Source organism: Bombyx mori, chromosome 24, assembly GCF_030269925.1.
Source record: "Bombyx mori chromosome 24, ASM3026992v2".
NCBI lineage: Eukaryota > Metazoa > Arthropoda > Insecta > Lepidoptera > Bombycidae > Bombyx > Bombyx mori.
In genome coordinates this window covers 16,427,875-16,447,463 of record NC_085130.1, presented here as the reverse complement: position 1 = coordinate 16,447,463, position 19,589 = coordinate 16,427,875, and the positions used below count along the sequence as shown (strand labels likewise).

At 37.3% G+C, this 19,589-nt stretch overlaps 2 protein-coding genes across 6 annotated transcripts in view; both read left to right on the top strand.

Moving 5' to 3' along the window:
* The window catches only part of LOC101736801 (homeobox protein Hox-B5a), a 101,224-nt gene extending 96,597 nt beyond the window's left edge, over positions 1–4,627 (top strand). For all 5 annotated transcript variants that reach the window (XR_009976548.1, XR_009976550.1, XR_009976552.1 and 2 more), the window contains one exon: positions 2,344–4,627. The gene's annotated coding sequence lies outside the window, so the exon portion shown is untranslated. The remainder of the gene's footprint in view (positions 1–2,343) is intronic.
* Positions 4,628–6,184: 1,557 nt separating this feature from the next.
* On the top strand, positions 6,185–19,351 carry LOC101736400 (uncharacterized). Its single transcript, XM_004926445.5, has 6 exons — positions 6,185–6,690; positions 8,337–8,417; positions 9,131–9,339; positions 10,350–10,535; positions 13,162–13,333; positions 16,474–19,351. Exons 2-6 carry the CDS (start codon positions 8,337–8,339, stop codon positions 17,962–17,964), a joined length of 2,139 nt encoding a protein of 712 aa, XP_004926502.1. The 5' UTR covers positions 6,185–6,690; the 3' UTR covers positions 17,965–19,351.
* Positions 19,352–19,589: the final 238 nt, after the last annotated feature.

Here is a 19,589-nt window from a genome sequence, read left to right as displayed (position 1 = left end):
TGAAAGAAGAGATTTGATAGAAGTAGGTAATGGTACACGGATTTGATTATAAAAGGAAAAAAACGTCATTCCAAGGGCAGGTAAAGAAAATATGATTACGATCACCCACATCCCCACAAACACACAAATCTGAATAATTATATTAAACCTGGCCAAATGTACAGGTGTGCACACATGACCCAATTTCATTCGAATAATTGATGAAGTAACTTGTTTACCAAACCTCAGAGATGAAAACCATGGCTTACTAGGAATATTAGGTTGTAAAGACTTATAAAATTTTCCCTTGATCCTCCCGCTAGTTTCCCAAGCTTCATCCCAAGTTTCCTTGAGATAGAGCCTAGGCAGGGTAGTTAAATCATGGCAGTAATTAATGTATAGATTAATGTCACCGCAAACCACAGCCTCATTATCCAGACGATCAGCTAAAACATTACCAACAATACCCACGTGTCCTGGAATCCAGACATCACGACATACCTTCTTAAAACACAAATAAGTAAAGCAGTTCTAATATTAAATATTACAGGATAGGTTTAAATTGAAATGGATATCTTTGAATCGCCATTAAAGGGTTTTTAGAATGAGATAGGTAATATAAGGGTTTTTTCTAACTTCATTAACAAAATTTATTCTGCTTTGAGGATACCAAAATATTCCTCTGTAAAAACAGATGTTTCAGGAGGAAACTTAATTTTTTGGACTATATTAAATTGATTGTGATTAACACCAATTCCAACATGAGATTGAGAAGTATGTTTCGAAGCATCAGTGTAAATGAGATGCCAATCTGAAATGATTGTCTATCACAGAATTAATTTCATAATTAGCACTAACGATATTTCTGTTGATGTCCAAGTTTAAACAAACATTATGTGAGATAATCAAACTTTCAAAACTATAGGAGAACAAAGGAAGTGAAGGACACAGGACATTGAAAGGACATACATTTTCGAAAACTAATTACTAAACAGGGTAAAGACTTATGTTTCCATTAAGGATCATCGCCCATAAAAATTTCATTATGACAAACATCGCCTCGCATATACCCAAAATTTTATCCAAATTGTTTATATCCTCGACCATCTCCACCAAAATGCTAAGCCCTGATAAATTTCATATTCATTTTTTAATTGCTCAGCATATATTTCGTCTTTTTTGCTGCATTAATGTCTGTTACTTCATAATCTTTGAGTTCAATTTTAAACTTGTTTTTTTCGACAACTGCATCTTCTTCAGCTTTTTTCTCAACAGCTACTCTTGCTTCAGTTTTTGGTCCTTCATATTTGTATTCGTCAATAAATCTACCTTGAAGTTTTGGTATATATATACATATATTTTTTTTTTTATTGCTGAGATGTGTGGACGAGCTCACAGCCCACCTGGTGATAAGTGGTTACTGGAGCCCATAGACATCTACAACGTAAATGCGCCACACACTATATTTTGATGAATAATTTCAGGTAGATCACCTCTAACAGGTCTTTCTTCAAAATAGCTATCTCTAATTTCGTTCACAAAATCTCCGCCAAAATCACCTCGAAAATATTTAAAAATACGCGGCTTTGGTTTAGTATATACAAAACTAATAATTGATATATGTATGTATAGGGATCACAGTAACTTTCATGAGATATTAAATTTTATTTGTTTTTTATTTATATATATTTTTGATTTTAATTAAATTAGGTCACAGTCAAATACAGAAAGTTTATTTACAAACAAATATATAATTATGATCTTTTACTTTGTCATGTATTTAGGATAATAAACAATTAATGTGTAATTTGTTACAACAAAGTATAGGCTTTTTTTGTTAATGTAAACATTATAAAACTTTATTTAAAAATGTCTAAATACAAAAAGAAAACTTTTGTTTTTGTGCTTATCTATTAATTTTACAAGACAACATAACATTGTAATTTTTTTTTATTACAAGTTATGATGTAAGAACTTATTAAATTCGCAAAGCAAACACATTGCTTTTTATACAGCCTATTAACTACCTACAGTCTTATAACACAAATCTATACTAATATATAAATCTACAGTGGTTTTTACGGATGTTCCGTTATAACTACTGAACAATGCATCCGAATGACTTGAAACTTGGTGTCCCTGTAGAAAATACATGTACTTAATGGATAGGTTAATATTTATATATGAGTATTGGACTCCCTAATAATAATGTTAATTTTAAATGCGCAGCGAGGCGGGCGAGTACGGTTAGTATGTTAAACTTAACGTGCACGACACTTCATTTTAAATTTTTATTTTTGAATGAAAAATTAAACCAGTTTTTGATAAAATCTCGTTTTTCAACTGGCGTTCCTTTTGTTTCAGGCATAGTAATCCCCATAATAAATGCACCAAGCAAAGACAGACCACTGAAAGTATACCATATAGTCGTGTTAGTAGGTGATAGTAAGAATGCAGCATAAACTGCGACAAATAATGCCAGTAAAACATTTGAGAAAGTCGCGATCTCGTTTATATCAGGTATATACTTTGATGGCACGGTCTCATTCTGATAATAGTACGGTACTGCACCTAAGCCTCCATTATAAACGATCGTAAACAAAATCAAACTGACGACATTCGTTCCCCAAATTCCCATCGAAAGTGTGACCAAAAAAATCAAACACAAGTTTACAATAATCGGCAGTTTTCTACCAAACAAATCAGGCAAGAATCCTGTAGCAAGATTGACAATACCAGCAGTTAATAATGGCGAGAGACTTTTGATTTGGGCATTATCACCAGTAAAAAGAGATCCTGAGAAATTTCCGATAAAGTCAACTCCGGTCGTCTTTTGGAATACGTGGGCGAGAACAACAGAAACAGTCGATTTCAAAGCAGTAGATGAAAACATAAATTTGGTCACCTCAATAAAGGCTTTTTCTTTTTTCACTTCCAATAACTTAAATGATCCTAGTGAACAAGCTAGAGACAGTATCGATAGTAGAATTGGTATCAAATTGAAGAAATTATAGTTGTGATTAGTCACAAGAGGCATCAAGGCAACAGCAGTAGTAAGTCCGACCATAATGAAGAAAGGGAAAAATGATGTAAACAGCCCCCGAATATTTTCTTTACAACTGAAATACAGTATCTGAGGAATGATCATACATGCAATACCTGAAGCAAGACCAATCAAAAATCTGGCCAAAAATATGACCAGAACATGCGGATACACCATTTGAAGCAAATATCCAATGAAAAATATGATTGCCGTCAACTGAGTTACAATAAGATGGGAATATCGTTTGATCATTAACATAGAAAAAGTACCTACTGTTGATCCAAAGTATAGAACTGCTGGACATAAATTCTTAAAAAAATCATGGCTCTCCTCAAAGAAACCTTGTGAATAATCTCTTAGACCATGATCAGCAATCAAAAGATAAGATGTAAAACTATAGCCTATAATGAATGAAAGTATACAGGACATACTGTAAGTACAAATGTTCTCAAACACTCTTGTTTTAGTATATATCGCTGTTTTATCCTGCTTTTCTTCATCTAAATTCAGAAAAACCTTTGTTGCACCGGTTGTAACATCTTGTATCTTTTCTCCGGTCGAATTGTTGTAAAACACAACTGAACTAGTAGATCCTGAGCTTTTTTCCATGGTGACGGGTGTATTTTGCCTTTTATAGAGCAAAAAAAATGTAATTATTAAAAAAAAAAAATATGTGATAGAAAATGTGATAATAATATGTTTATCTTACACTGTCTACACAAATTAAGAAATCTTTGTCTAATGGCTTTTTGTTGCTTTTGGTCTAGTTAGAAATTTTTGCATATCAAAATTTCAAATAGATTAATTAACTAATTAGAACAAAGATTAACATTCTTGTCTTAAAAAGTATTTTAGAGTATACTAATTAATATGATTAATAGATTTGTAGCATGGCTCACTGAATTTGGCCCCTCTTTTTTGATTTTCGGATTTTTTTTATATTTTTAATTATTTGTTCGTCGTTTGTTTGTTAATGTTCGAATGTAAACATTTTTTATGGTCTTTTATTTATTTATAATTAATTAAACAAATTATCACCCTTAAGCTCTTACTAGATATCTTTATTTTTATCGCTCAGATTTATTAATTTTGATCAATTATCGTGTGTTCGACGACTATTGGTGACTGTTCGATCATAAAAACAATTAAATTCCCAATTATTAATTATTTTCTAATAAGCAAACCATCACCTCACGCCTACATTGCGCATGCGCCGGTTTTGTCAGTCAGCTGAACTCAGCTGGCAATGGCCGTATTTACTAGCGTTTTGTTAACAAGTGCGTTTAACTAACAAACTATCGTTTAACAAACGACGAACAAATAAAAAAAAATAAAAAAAAAACCGAAAATCAAAAAAAGGGAGGCCAATTTCAGTGAGTCGGTTGGAACAGTTTTGACGTTTTTCGTATAAATTGTCAAGAGCAGCTTTTTAATTCCAATTTGAAGACAGGCAAAAAGTCTGAGAACAGAAAACTTAACTCGATGCTATGTATTGGGACAATTGTACACTAGGCTGTTGACCGACGTGGGCTGGTGCTGTTAAAGATATTGATGTATTGTGCAAAGATGGTTTTCTAAATAATGATGAATAAAAAAACTGACGAAGCTTTGTAATTTTATTAAAATAAAAAATATTTAGAATATAGAAATTTATGTTAATTATCATGGTTTTCGCATTTAAAGAGGTTCTATGTTTATAAATTCGAAAATTTAATACAAAGTCTAAATTAATAAATTTTCATTTATTTGTTAATTCCGGTACGTATGACTTCATCAGATGACAAAAACGAATATCGGAACAATTAGAAAGTTCCGGATGCTCAAGAAACTTTTTCGATTGTTCCAATTGTATCGGGTATTCTAATAGCCCGGAAAACGTTCTTGTTATAGACAAGAAGAATCTAGAACTATCTCTATGGGTCTAGTTCTAAGCGCTATTTCAGTGAGCCTCTCAACAATTATTTGCTACTAACAGATATTTATTTTTATTTTTTTTATTACTTAGATGGGTGGACGAGCTCACAGCCCACCTGTTGTTAAGTGGTTACTGGAGCCCATAGACATTTACAACGTAAATGCGCCACCCACCTTGAGATATAAGTTCTAAGATCTCAGTATAGTTACTACGGCTGCCCTACCCTTCAAACCGAAACGCATTACTGCTTCACGGCAGAAATAGGCAGGGCGGACACTTTTCAACTTGTCCCCTGTACAAGATCATACCCCTTAGTTCTATCCTCCATGGTTATAGTACACGCAGTCAAAGAGCGATCTTGGCGGGTACGAAATTGCATAAATTATTTTGATTTGTCAATTTAAGGTTTTTTTTTGTTTAAATCGCAAATAAGTTTGATTATTAACCACAAGCTTTTTGAAACACAAGTGTGGCCCAACGAAATCGATGGACATGAGTGCTCCTGCTTCCAAATGTACATGTACATAACATTATTAGTGAGCTGTCATCATTCATAGGTTATTTTATTTCTCCGCCAAATTATTTAATTTAATTTCATAATCATATTAATTTCGGTATTCATTAAACAGCATATTGCATATTTTATTTAAAAGGATTTTATTTGTCATACAGGAGACATGGTCCCGAACTTTGTAACTAAGGTTTAAATGTATGTATAGACTACGTTCCGTTTGCCTGTTCGACACGAATCAACAAAAAACACAAGATTTTTTAAGAGATTTTATGACCTGGTAACTAAGACTTTTAGGTCAAATCTTATTTTAATTCATACCTATTCTTATTTTTATGAAAAATGATAGGAGTGAAATGAAATGATCCCGAGAAGTTACATACGCCCAGCTGCTTTGTTTCATTTTCCCACATTTGCGTACTTTCACAGATATTAAACAGTTAATAAACCTCTTAATAAACACCATACACCACACAAATAGACAAAATAAAAAAAATCACACAACTTCACTCCTCGCGTTCCCGCCAAAAAGTCTCCCTATAGTTAATTCATACACCGGTCACTCACATGCGCACGAATACGCAAATCCACAAGTGTAGGACGACATTTGCGAATGATTATGCAAAGTTTTCGCTGCATTCGTAGTTTTCCAAGCTGTGTCGGTTTTTTAACAGACATCAAAGCGCGCGAACCTCGAACCTTCGCGTAGTCTCCCACACATTCGCTTGCCCAGTTGCGCCGACGATTGCGAAGGTGACGGACGTATACTATACACCACTTTCATAGTTCGTGACGTCTACTGTGTAGCGTATCTTCATCAAAAGAAATCCCAGAAAAACAGCATGGCTGTTAATGATGTCTGGGAAAGAATTAAAAACTCTTTTTCTCTTCACTGTTCTATTAACGAATTAAAAAGGAGGAGAAATTCGTGAGACATTCGTAAACAAGTGTAGGAGGAAGCGCAAACGGGTTCGCAAATTGAGTATGCGAACCCATTTGCACAGCCGCTAGGTTTGCGAATGAATGTTTGACGGCCCTTCACATGCGCGCGAACATTCGTACAATGTACGAATATTTGCGCGCATGTCGGTGGCCGGCATTATTGCAACCATAGATAAACCTAATATTTGAGAAGTGCAAATAACATACTAATCTGTGAAACAGTGTTTTTAATAAAGAAAATTTTATGATTACAAAAATGTGAATAATTTCTAAATTTAACAATAAAACCAATAAGTCACTGTAAGTATATTAGACGATATGTCTTTAGTTTGATTAATTTTACATACTATTTAACCCTAAAAGAAGAGTTATAAGAGTGTAAAAAGAAAGTTTAATTTTATTCAAAATATGTCTTAGATGTGTATTCATTATTTTTCTTGGAAAAAATATAAGAAAAGGACAGTTTACTTGCTTAGATCAATAATTGTCAAAACACCGGTCGGCACTATTGTATAATGAATCATTAATTACATATAAACGTTTAAATAATTAAATATTTGTTTCCTAGTGAACTTATGTTACAAAAAATGAACAGTTCATAGGTCTCTTAATGTGGTGTGCGTAGACTTTCTACGGTTCCTCCATAGTTTTACGCAGCTGCCCTCGGAATGATTTCAGCAACAACCTTAAACCATACTCCTTCCTTCTCACCTGACCTGTAATCCCAGTGTGATGACACCTATCTATCAGACCCAACAGTGTCAGATCTGTGCTCGATATCCAATGCTGCTATAGTAAAGCATTTCATCGATACATAATTTTAGTGTCCTGAGAAGATTTTTTAAAAATATATATCTACATTGATTATTTGAGTTTTGATGTACAGACGAGTTGACAGCGTGCTTGATTTTGTGGTTACTGCATCTCATAGTCATCAACAATGTAAATGCCAACACATACAGATTGAACAAAATATAATTACCATATTTCGGTGTAACACAACCAAACACCCTAGCTAGCTATAAAACACATTGCACGTTTATTTAAAGTTGTAGATGAACAGTAATAACAGTCGTACAACAACCTGGTTCTGCGGAATTCGGGTTCCTAAATAATTGCGATCATAACATTTAACATAACCATTTAGTAATTACAACAGTAACATGAAACATATAACAATACATATGGCATAGAACATTTGTACGTGATAGTGTGTATTAAAGTGAGCTAGTACAATCCAGACTTATCATTAATAAACAATTATTGCACTCTCGCTCTGTGCTTGCATACCATAAATGTACGGCAGAAATAGGTAGGGTGGTGGTACCCACCCGCGCGGACTCACAAGAGGTCCTACCACCAGTAATTACGCAAGATATAATTTTGCGGGTTTTCATTTTTATTACACGATGTTATTCCTTCACCGTGGAAGTCAATTGTGAACATTTGTTTAGTACGTATTTCATTAGAAATATTGGTACCAGCCTGAGATTTGAACACCGGTGCATCGCGCTCAACACGAATGCACCGGACGTCTTATCCGTTAGGCCACGACGACTTCAAAATTTAATTCAATTAAATTAAAAATTACTATACGGATCCTAATTAAATTTAAATGAGACAAGAAGCATCAGCTTACAAAAAAAGTTACGAAATAACATAAAAAGGTGCTATTGGCTACCCCCTGCTTATTTTAAAGTTGGTTAGTAATGTTTCTATTTCGAGTTAATGGTGGTATACATGGCCTTTAATTGTCTGTGTCAACTGATATTACAAGATGGCCGTTGTTTATAATATTATTCTGCATAGTTATACACAAATAGATGTTAGGTGCATAGTTATATACAAAATGTTAGTGTACCACAATTAATTGCATAGCTGTAATAAACCACAAGGCATTGTTATTGACGGTATGATTAAATTGCGGATTGCATATCGGTTTCCAGATGGCATTGTTCATGAAACAGGATTTCACTCCTCCGATCCTGTCGAGAAGATGGCTGGCTATCAAATTCAGACCGAACATGGTGAGAAATTTAGTATTTAGATTGGCAGATGTGGAAATTTAAAAGTTGATGCTTTGTTCTCGGTGAACTCATTCTTGAAGTTATACATAAAAAATGTCTCTTGATAATTATATAATTGTAAACAGACATGCTTTAAAAAATACCGAGTTCAAGAACAAAAAAAAAATTTTAAAAAATTCATATACACTATAAAAAAAAAAAAACTAAAAACAATAATCATCGAAATCGGTTGGCGTGATATTGAGTTATTTATCTATTTGTCGCGCACGTACTTAATGCAAATTTAAGACTTATATGATTTTCTCATGGATACCATTATCAGAACTGGACTAAATTGAAACGGGACCACACTGGAAGCGTCAGCTTTTTAATAAAAAAAGAATCATCAAAATCGATTCACCCAGTCAAAAGTTATGAGGTAACAAACATTTAAAAAAAAACATACAGTCGAATTGAGAACCTCCTCCTTTTTTGTAGTCGGGTAAAAATAACTGAACAAGCTCTACAATATTATTGGACAGATGCCTGAATTTCGCTTACGACATTTTCAAGATGAGCTTGCAAGTTCCGAAGAACATTAGGACCGTCGGTCTACCGAGCAATATCACCCGCTCGGTTGAAGATCTTCCCTTTGTCGTATACCTCCAAACTAATTAATATGTCGTATATTGACTAGGTCAAATCAAATATATATATATTTTTAATATTTTCAGCTGATCTATAGTCGCCATCACGTGGTAGCCATATTAGAGAGTGGTTTGATGTTTAGAGAGGACAGCGTTGAGGTGGAACAAGAGACCCCTTCGCCGGAGGAGGTGTGGGCTGTCGCTGGGGGCTCGATGGGGGGATGGCTCACTAGGGGCGAGGCAATTATCTCTGGAGGCCTAGTTGCCGCTGCTCTGATCGCTTTTCCGCCCAAAAGGTACTAATAGTTTTTTTTTTTTGACGTGACAACGTCTTATAATTCGATGGAGCCGGCTGCACGCACGAAAAAACATGACTCATGCGGCGTTACCTCGCTCCGAGGCGTTCCATTTAAGGCTTGAAGTGCAAGCGAGAGCGCGCAACGAGCGACAAAGAGGCACAATCGGCCTCCGCGTTCGGCAGCGTCCGACATCTGTCTCTCTCCTACTTGAGTGAGCGATGCATCCGCGTGGACAGCTGCTATACAATAATACATTTAAATGTTTTCGTCAAGTATGAAGTTCAGTGAAAAGTGAATGTGCTGCCAATTGTCCATACAAAATATCTATAAAACAAATAAAATTAAAATTTTCTTTTGAAAAATGAAACCATTCCATCAGTATTTTCTTATGAAGTTGTCACGTTCAACTATCGTCAGTAAACCGACTTTACGGACAACCGATTTTTTTTTTGGGATTTTATGACCTGGTAACCTTTAAGTCATGTCTTATTTTAATTTATATTATTAATTTTATGAAAAATGATAATATGGAGTGAAATTAAATGAAAATAAGGTCACTAATAGTGATTTTCTTGAAATTGAAAAATTTGCAAAGTTAGTATTGTGATGGTCGTGTATGGTAGCACAAAATCATTGTACAGTGCAACCTCGATATAACAAATCGGAAGGGAACAAATAAATATTCGTTGTGTCAAGTAATTCGGTAAACTGAGGTTTGTTACATTTAGATATGGACAGGGTGGAGGTACCAACCCGTGCGGGCTTACAAGACTTCTTACCACCTGCCTATTTCTGCCGTGAAGCAGTAATGCGTTTCGGTTTGAAGGGTGGGATAGCCTTTGTAACTATACTCGAGACCTTAGAACTCATATCTCAAGGTGGGTGGCGCATTTACGTTGTAGATGTCTATGGGTTCCGGTAACCACTTAAAATCAGGTGGGCTGTGAGCTCGTCCACCCATCTAAGCAATAAAAAAAAAGTTAAACCGGTTCAAATTTTCTTTCCAGTTTCGACAGAAGAGCCCTCCTGAACGCGGGTACGTATCTGGCCATGCCGATATTGGTGCGGTCCGCGCACCGCTCCCGCTGCGGCGGCTCGCTGGGGGCGCTCGTCTCGAACATGCGGGAGTACCTGTCGCTGGCGCGCAGAGCTGCGGCCTGTCTCAAGGAGTACAGGGCGCTGCACACGGATACGTGAGTGTTGCGTTGTGGTGAATGAGAGTGGACTGTGTTATTAGTTTGATATCTTTATTAGTTCACTAGCTGACCCGGCAGAATTCGTAGTGCCTCAATCGATAAATAAAAGACCCAAGCTTTTGTATAAAATAAACTTAAAACAAACAAAAGGCATCCGTCCGACGGGGGACGACAACGCATCAAAGGAAAAACAAAATTGTTATTTTTATTTAGTTCCGAGCATTTTCATATTTATCGACCTTTTAAACCTTCTCTGGACTTCCACAAATAATTCATGACCAAAATTAGCCAAATCGGTCCAGCCGCTCTTGAGTTTTAGCGAGACTAACGAACATCAATTTAAATCTATATATATAGAAGAAGATATATAATCTGAATCTCGGAAACGGCTCCAACAATATTCATAAAATTTAGTATACAGGGGATTTCGGGGGCGATAAATCGATCTAGCTACGATTTATTTTCAGAAAATGTTGTTTTATTCGTGTTTTCAATAATCAACTTTATCGATAATCAACTTTATGACTCTTCGCGACATCTATTGGCGAATAGTAATACTATTTTTACTGCTTTAAAGACACAACAAGATGGCGTTATCAAAAAATAAAAAAGCCGAACAAAGCTCGGTCATCATCTAGTTAGTTCATAAGTGACAAATTAAAGAATTTAACATTAATGATTACAAGAAATCTATGTATATATATAAAAATGAATCGCTGTTCGTTAGTCTCGCTAAAACTCGAGAACGGCTGGACCGATTTGGCTAATTTTGGTCTTGAATTATTTGTGAAATCCTATAGAAGGTTTAAAAGGTAGATAAATATGAAAATGCTCGGAATTAAATAAAAATAAACAATTTTGTTTTTCCTTTGATGTGTCCCCCGTCGGACGGATGCCTTTTGTTTGTTTTAAGTTTATTTTATACAAAAGTTTAGGTCTTTTATTTGAGTCGACTATTATCAAAGCCGGCAGTGTGACTTTTGGACAATGATTGGTAAATCAGAAAAACGAATTATTGACTTTGTATTCCATTGGCAGTCACAAAACTCTTCTGAACGACATCTTAGATAAATAACAGGTTAAGTTAATACTTTATTTAATGCAGGTTTTGAACCGTATTCTTTGAAGGGGACGATTATATTCAAATCAATCTGTATAGACATAATAATACCAATAACATTTTTTTGTCCAAATGCACAGATTGCCACCTTTGATAATTTATAATAGACGACTGATTTATCGATTGAGGCACTACGAAGTCTGCCGGGTCAGCTAGTATGAAATACATGTGTCGCCTTTGGCGGCTGGAAATGAAAAGGGGTAAAGTAGTAGTAGTTTTATTTATTCAAATGGAAAGGCAAAGGTGTCGTACCATACAGCCTAATCTTTTATATAAATTTTTTTATTTATGAAATATGATACTATGAAATGAAATGAAGTTGATTAATAATATGAAACATGACATGATATGAATTCAAATGAAATGAAATGATATAATATGGGATACTTTTATGCAAAATGATAATATGAAGTGAAATGAAATGAAGATGATTAATTTGAGACATCAATCAACTGGGATGAAATTAAATGAAATGAGATGAGATATGGGATGAAATATAATCTCAGTAAAATGGTGGTCATTTACTGAGATTTTTTCAGTGGACTTTTTGGAGGATCCCGAGAAGTTACGTCCAGCGGCTTTGTTTGAAAAGGGGTAAAGCGTCACAGCGGACGTCGCTCGTTGACACCTTTGACGTTCCGAATTCAAACAGTGAGAGTCATTAGTTATAGAGAAACCGTTTCTGATGACGTTTTAACAAACCGCTGAGTTTCTCGCCGGATCTTCTCAGCGGGTCGCGTTTCCGATCCTTTTTTTTTTTTTTATTTTTTTTATTGCTTATATACATCTACGACGTAAATGCGCCACCCACCTTGAGATATAAGTTCTAAGGTCTCATGTATAGTTACAACGGCTGCCCCACCCTTCAAATCGAAACGCATTGCTGCTTCACGGCAGAAATAGGCGGGATGGTGGTACCTACCTGAAAAAACTTCTATTTTACCTAAATACATGAAAAAAAATCTATTTTAACGAATCTAGCTGTAAGATTGAAATGATTTTAATAGACCTAGAAATATGTATGTTTTTTGCGCATCGAATATGGTTATTGCCTATCATCTATACATATAAATAAAACTGGAGTGTCTGTTTGTAATATTGGAATAACCGCTTTTTACTACATGCATATGAATACATATACGGTACATACACCAAAATAGCATTTTTTACAATTTTTGTCTGTCTGTCTGTCTGTCTGTTTGTTACGGCTAATCTCTGGAACGGCTGGACCGATTTTGACGGGACTTTCACTGATAGGTAGCTGATGATATAAGGAGTAACTTAGGCTACTTTTTTTAGACTAGCTTCGTCTCACGGCGTCACCCGCGGTACGACAATAACCGCGGGTTACATCACGGGACTCGGCTAGTCAATAATAAAATTTAATGTTTCCGAAGCGAAGCGAGGGCGGGTCGCTAGTTTATATGTAAAGCAGTTATTGTCGCTTAGTCACGTTTGCCTTTCAAGCGTCGATTATGTAGTGGTCGCGTTGTGCACCGTCAGCGCCGGCGTCGCGTCCGTGCTGGAGTCGACGCACGCGCTGCTGTGCCGGCAGCAGGCGGGGGCGGCGGTGCTGATGTCGCGCGCGTCCTCCTCGTTGCTAGGCAACGCGCCCTGGCTCCGCGGCGATCTCGCCTGGGACGCGGTTGCCTTCGGCGACACCGACAACCTGATGGTGAGAGACTTAATGAATGAATGAATGAATGAACGGCCGAACGAATGAATGAATGAGAATGATTTATTTCAGAAACCTTTTTTTATTGCCTCATAGGCAGACGAGTTACGGCCGGCCATACCTGATAGTGAGTGGTTACCGTCCCTAATGGAAGTCGGCAATGCCATAGGCAGAGCCAAGCCGCTGCCTACCGTTAAGTACTGCCTCGTTTGAAGAAGGACATGTCATAGCGCTCGGGAAACACCGTGGAGGGGAGCTATGAGTCCATAATATGGATATCATATTATGATATTGAAATTATTGATTAAATGATAGAGGTATACGACAAAGGGAAGATCTTCAACCGAGCGGATGAAATTGCTCGGTAGACCGACGGTTCGAATGTTGTTGTTCGGAACTTGTATATATGCGAGCTTATCTTGAAAATGTCGTAAGCGAGATTCAGGCATCTGTCAAATATCTTGTGTAATACGATGGCTATCCGTCACAGATGAATGATTAATTTATTTTGAATAATCATCACTGAGTCATTCATCATTCACCATTATACCACCACCACCACCATTATCACCACCATTTACTGGTGGTAGGACCTCTTATGAGTCCGCGCGGGTGGGTACCACCACCCTGCCTATTTCTGCCGTGAAGCAGTAATGCGTTTCGGTTTGAAGGGTGGGGCAGCCGTCGTAACTATACTTGAGACGTTAGAACTTGTATCTCAAGGTGGGTGTCGCATTTACGTTGTGGATGTCTATGGGCTCCAGTAACCACTTAACACCAGGTGGGCTGTGAGCTCGTTCACCCATATAAGCAATAAAAAAAAAATAAAAAATAAAAAATAAAAAAATCACCATTAAATATTCCAATATTTTTTTTTTATTGCTTAGATGGTTGGACGAGCCCACAGCCCACCGGGTGTTAAGTGGTTACTGGAGCCCATAGACATCTACAATGTAACATCTACATTACTGCTTCACGGCAGAAATAGGCGGGGTGGTGGTACCTACCCGTGTGGACTCACAAGAGGTCCTACCACCAGTGATTACGCAAATTATAATTTTGCGGGTTTGATTTTTATTACACGATGTTATTCCTTCACCGTGGAAGTCAATCGTGAACATTTGTTGAGTACGTATTTCATTAGAAAAATTGGTACCCGCCTGCGGGATTCGAACACCGGTGCATCGCTACACACGAATGCACCGGACGTCTTATCCTTTAGGCCACGACGACTTATTATTTATTTTTTGCTTAGATGGGTGGACGAGCTCACAGTCCACCTGGTGTTAAGTGGTTACTGGAGCCCATAGACATCTACAACTACAACAGTGGTAAATGCGCCACACACCTTGAGATATAAGTCCTAAGGTCTAGTATAGTTACAACGGCTGCCCCAACCTTCAAACCGAAACGCATTACTGCTTCACGGCAGAAATAGGCAGGGTGGTGGTACCTATCCGCGCGGACTCACAAGAGGTCCTACCACCAGTCAATTTCTCTTTTCTTCTTCTATTTAGAATCAACCATTATTATTATTGGTTGGGTTAAGTACTGACAGTAATAACGGTCTGCTACCTTCAGGATGCTGTTAGGGCTGATCGTAATTGTTTTGGGGAGACCGACTGTCTTCGGTGGAGCTTGTATACAGGGTGTCCCAGAAAGAATGGATAATCCTGACACACCTCATAGTAGAGCTATTAGGGACAAAAAAAAAAGCTCGTTAAAGAGGAGGAAATTTCCAATAAAAAAATACATGTGTGCAATTCACACGTGGTAGAAGTGAAACCTTCCAAAATTAAAATACCATTATCCTAAACGTCTTAAGTATATGTAAAATTTTGTCATTAGTAAATAATTGTAAGGTAGCGCCCTCTGTGAATTGATATTTTAATTTCACGTATAATCCTAAATTAAAATTCACTACAAGAGCTTTCATACACACGTTAGTATTAAAAAATCTCACAGATGGCGCTGTATTAAATAGTATGTATATTTCTGTCTCATTCTTTGCTGGCTTCATCCTACACATTTCTATATTTGTGTCTCTTACCTGTCGTTTTTTCCGTTGCATTCGGTTTGAAATCACAACGATTCTAAAGAAGTTTTCACTTCAAAACATTTCTTAGGTAGTAAAATAATAATAATAGGCTTTTTATTCCTAAACATAGGGTTACAAGAGGTCCCTAAGTTCGGTGTGTCTTTTGGCATAGGCCTCCTCAAATTCCTTCCAATGGGTCCTATTCCTTGCTACTCTCAGCCAGAATGGTCCCTCTGTCTGTTTCAAGTAATCTTCCCATCTCCTGACTTGACAACCCTTACCGTACTTAGGTAGTACCCAAATTAAAAATAAAGAAAAAATACCAAATTTCATTATTAAAATTTAAATTCAGATTAAATTTTATAAAAATATTAGACCAGCTACTCATACGATTTTCTGTATATTCTATTGCTATAAATTCTATATCGATGTAGAATATTATAACAACAAAATGGATTTCATTTATTTGTAGCTGTTGTATTATTCCAGAAACGGACAGCAGTATGGAAAATATCAACCTTTTTTTTTAAATACGTAATTTGGGCGCTACCCGGGATTTTTTTTGTTTGTCCCCGATAGCTCTGCTGTGAGGTGTTTCAGGATTATCCATTCTTTCTGGGACACCCTGTATAGGCAGACTTATCTTGATAATGTTGTCAATGAATGTCCTATGTTCTAACAATAACACTACCCGCTTCGCTAATTTAAAATTATACTTAAAGTCCATAGTCTTGTAGATAGTCTTGTAGATAAAGATTGTACTTACTGGTGGTAGGACGTCTTGTGAGTCCGCACGGGTAGGTACCACCACTCTGCCTATTTCTGCCGCGAAACAGTAATGCCTTCCGTCTTAATGAATGTGTTGAAGCCGTTGTACTATTAAAACTGAGATTTAGAACTCACGTCTTAAGATGGGTGGCGGCATTAACGTTGTAGATGTCCATGGGCTCCGGTAACCATTTAACACCAGATGAGCCGTGAGGTCGGCTATCTATTTAAGTAAAAAAAAATCCCATGTCTCAAGTTGGCCAATAGTGCTGATGTCTATGGACTACACGGCTACCATCGAACAATAGTATCGTTTACTGTTCTGCTTTTACAGAAAATCCACCACGGCTTCCTGGTTGTGCAATCGACGCTGTTAAAGCACATAGCATTGGCTCATTTTCTCCCGTCGCAATACGCACGGAGGATATACAGGAATCACAACGAAAGACTGTATTGGCTCCACAATGTCTTGATAAGGCATTTAAATGACGAATTCGTGCAGAATCGCGACTCATTGGAGCGAATGTATCGATTATTGAAGAATTCGGGGTGTCGAGATATCGATAATAAGAGATTAGGGTCGGCCGTTATCGATAACTGGGCGTATTCGGAGGTGCACACGGGCGTGGCCAGAACTTGTCTAGAACTAAAACTGGCCCTGAACAAATGCAACAGTCTAGATATGTTCTTCGATTCGTGCGCTTCGAACGATCACAATCTAGATTTGGACGTTATCGATAAAGACTTAGAGTCGATAATCGATGGGATAACGAAATGCTTGAGCACGATGCAGAGTTCGCAGTTGCGCTTGAAGAAGTTGCGCGGGAAACTAGTCGAGGACGCGACGCGGCAAGATGGCGTCGACGTTACCGAGACGTTGACGGTTTTGAAAATCGAAGACCGCGCGCCGGTTGTGGAGGATGAGGTTTTTTATTACGTGAAAACGGACGAAGACGTCGTAGCCGTGCAGCCGGTCGCGGATTTGACTACGGCCCCGGGAGAGAAGGAAAAGGAGGCGACTAAGATCGTGCTCGGCGAGTTGAGGAGGATATTGGGGAAGAGAGAGAGCGTTATGAGGGAGCGAGAGAGAAGAGCCCTCGTGAGAACGATGCCCGAACTGAAAGACCTACCGGAATTCCCGAGGCAGATTAACTACGACGATTACGTCAAAAGTAAAGGCTGCATCGCTAAATACAAGAGAAAATCCAAAAGGAAAAAACTGTTCAAAACGTACAGCATAACTGTAAATCGAAATAAAAATATTAAATACTTAATGCTCCTTCGCAAATATGTTAACGAAGATGACATTGCCGATGTTACATACGAAGCGAACGCCAAAACGAATTTCAAAAGTAAATTATTAACGTTTGAATGGTTAAAAACAAAAGATAATAGAAAAAATAAAATATTAATAATTATCAAATGGTGTAAACTTACGAAATGTTTGAACTTAATCAAAAATGTGGCTACGACGAGCCGGGACGTCGCCGTTGAAAGCGTCAATGACACTGACACTGACAGCTTCAAAGTCACGAAGAAGGATTTGGAGATGACGTCATCGTCTGACAGCGAATCGGAAAGCTTACTGCGCGACGTCAGAAAGAACAGGGTTGTCAGGCGGAAGAATTACCCGAGAAATAGGGGGAATTATAATGGGTCCGACGAGAGCTGCCGGCCTATAGAATACAGTTTGGGCACGGGTCTAGCTATGGCGTCCGTCCTGCAGATCAACAGTAATGCGAAGATGCCGAGCATGGCCCAAGAGGAGATATTTATTGGAGACGGCGAAGTTTCAAACGACAGTGGCAATGATGAGGAATCATAGCGACCGGCTCACTGAAGTCACTTTTTTTTTTATCGCTTAGTTGGGTGGGCGAGCTCACAGCCCACCTAGTGTTAAGTGGTTACTGGAGCCCATAGACATTTACAACGTAAATGCCCCACCCACCATGGGATATAAGTTCTAAGGTCTCAGTATAGTTACAACAGCTGTCCCACCCTTCAAACCGAAACGCATTATTGCTTCACGGCAGAAATAGGCAGTCACATCAAAGCAATTGTTAAGCCACGCTAATAAACTGAGCCCCGATCATACGTCACAAGTGGCTAATCGTTGTGCATTATAGTTATTGTTACCTCGTTTACTTTAACCACGAATGACGTCATATATAGTGAAGTTGCGTTCAGCTGTGTGTGTGTGACAGAGAGATAAGACCGCCCGCTATATTCGTATTGAGTGACGCGACTGTGCCTACCTTCAGACCTTCAGACCTTAGAAACGCAAAAGTCGTGCTGGAATTCGAACCATTAGATTGTACAAAACCAGGGTTCTAAAGCACTGGTACATAGGGTACCTCAATAGTGGCTTTACAAAGCTAATCTTTGCTACTGGTGGTAGGGAGTCTGGTGAGCCCATTCGGGTAGGAACCACCGCCCTGCCTATTTGTGTTGCGAAGCTGTAATGCTTTTCGGTTTGAAGGGTTACGCAGTCGTGGTACTACAGAACTGAGTCATGGAATTCGTGTCTCGAGGTAGAAGTCGTTTACATTGTTGATGTCTATGGGCTCCGGTAACCACTTAACAACAAATACGCCGTCAGCTCGTCCAAATTCTCCTGGTATTGTTGATGCCCAGAACACATTAAGTCGATAATCTGGCTTCGAATGCAACAAAAAATGAGATTACAGTCAAAATCTGTTATAACGACATCGAAGGGACTGCTCATATTCAGTCGTAAAAACCGATAGTCGTAACAACCGGTGATGTTTAATGTGTATCGTGCAAGTACAAACAAATCGATAGGGAATTATTGGAAAAATATATTTACATAATACGCAATTTTTCTTCAATATTATATATGCAAAAGCTAAATTGAATACGTTTAAAAATACTGTAGAATTAAAATTGGCAACACTTTCTTGTTTTCAAGAAATTTTGAGGCATGCTCTGTCTCTTTCCAGCAACACACAGATTTATGACGTCATCATTCCGTATTTTTTCTATAGCCCGAAATTAAAATGTAAAACTGAAGTGAATTGATTTTAATATCGCTTAAAACTGTCGATCGAATGTGTTAATTTATAATGTTTCAAACAACAACAAAATAAAAAACAACACGCAATTTGTGATTTAATAAAATTATGTCGTATTTAAAAGAAATAATTTATTTGTATGATTAATGGCAATAATAAATGGTGATTTTAAATTTGGAAGTGCGTTTTATTTGTCGTCATTAAATCGTTTTTTTTCTTCTACCAAATCTGATGGTCTAAAGCAGTGGTCATCAAACTTTTCTGGTCAAGGCCCACATAGGACAATGTGAGGTATCACTGCGGTCCACACATTTTTGGACTGTTTAATTGACCACCAGTCAATTGACATATTTATTATAATATCAAGAGTCAAAAGGCGATTGTCACATAGATAAATCAATTATAATTATTATTTTAG

Excerpts from the sequence above, each read along its gene's own strand:
- LOC101736400 (XM_004926445.5), top strand. The coding sequence starts at position 8,337 with ATGGCATTGTTCATGAAACAGGATTTCACTCCTCCGATCCTGTCGAGA. Across the intron at positions 9,340-10,349 it reads ATCGCTTTTCCGCCCAAAAG|TTTCGACAGAAGAGCCCTCC; the intron begins GTACTAATAGTT and ends TTTTCTTTCCAG. Across the intron at positions 10,536-13,161 it reads AGGGCGCTGCACACGGATAC|CGCCGGCGTCGCGTCCGTGC; the intron begins GTGAGTGTTGCG and ends GTGCACCGTCAG.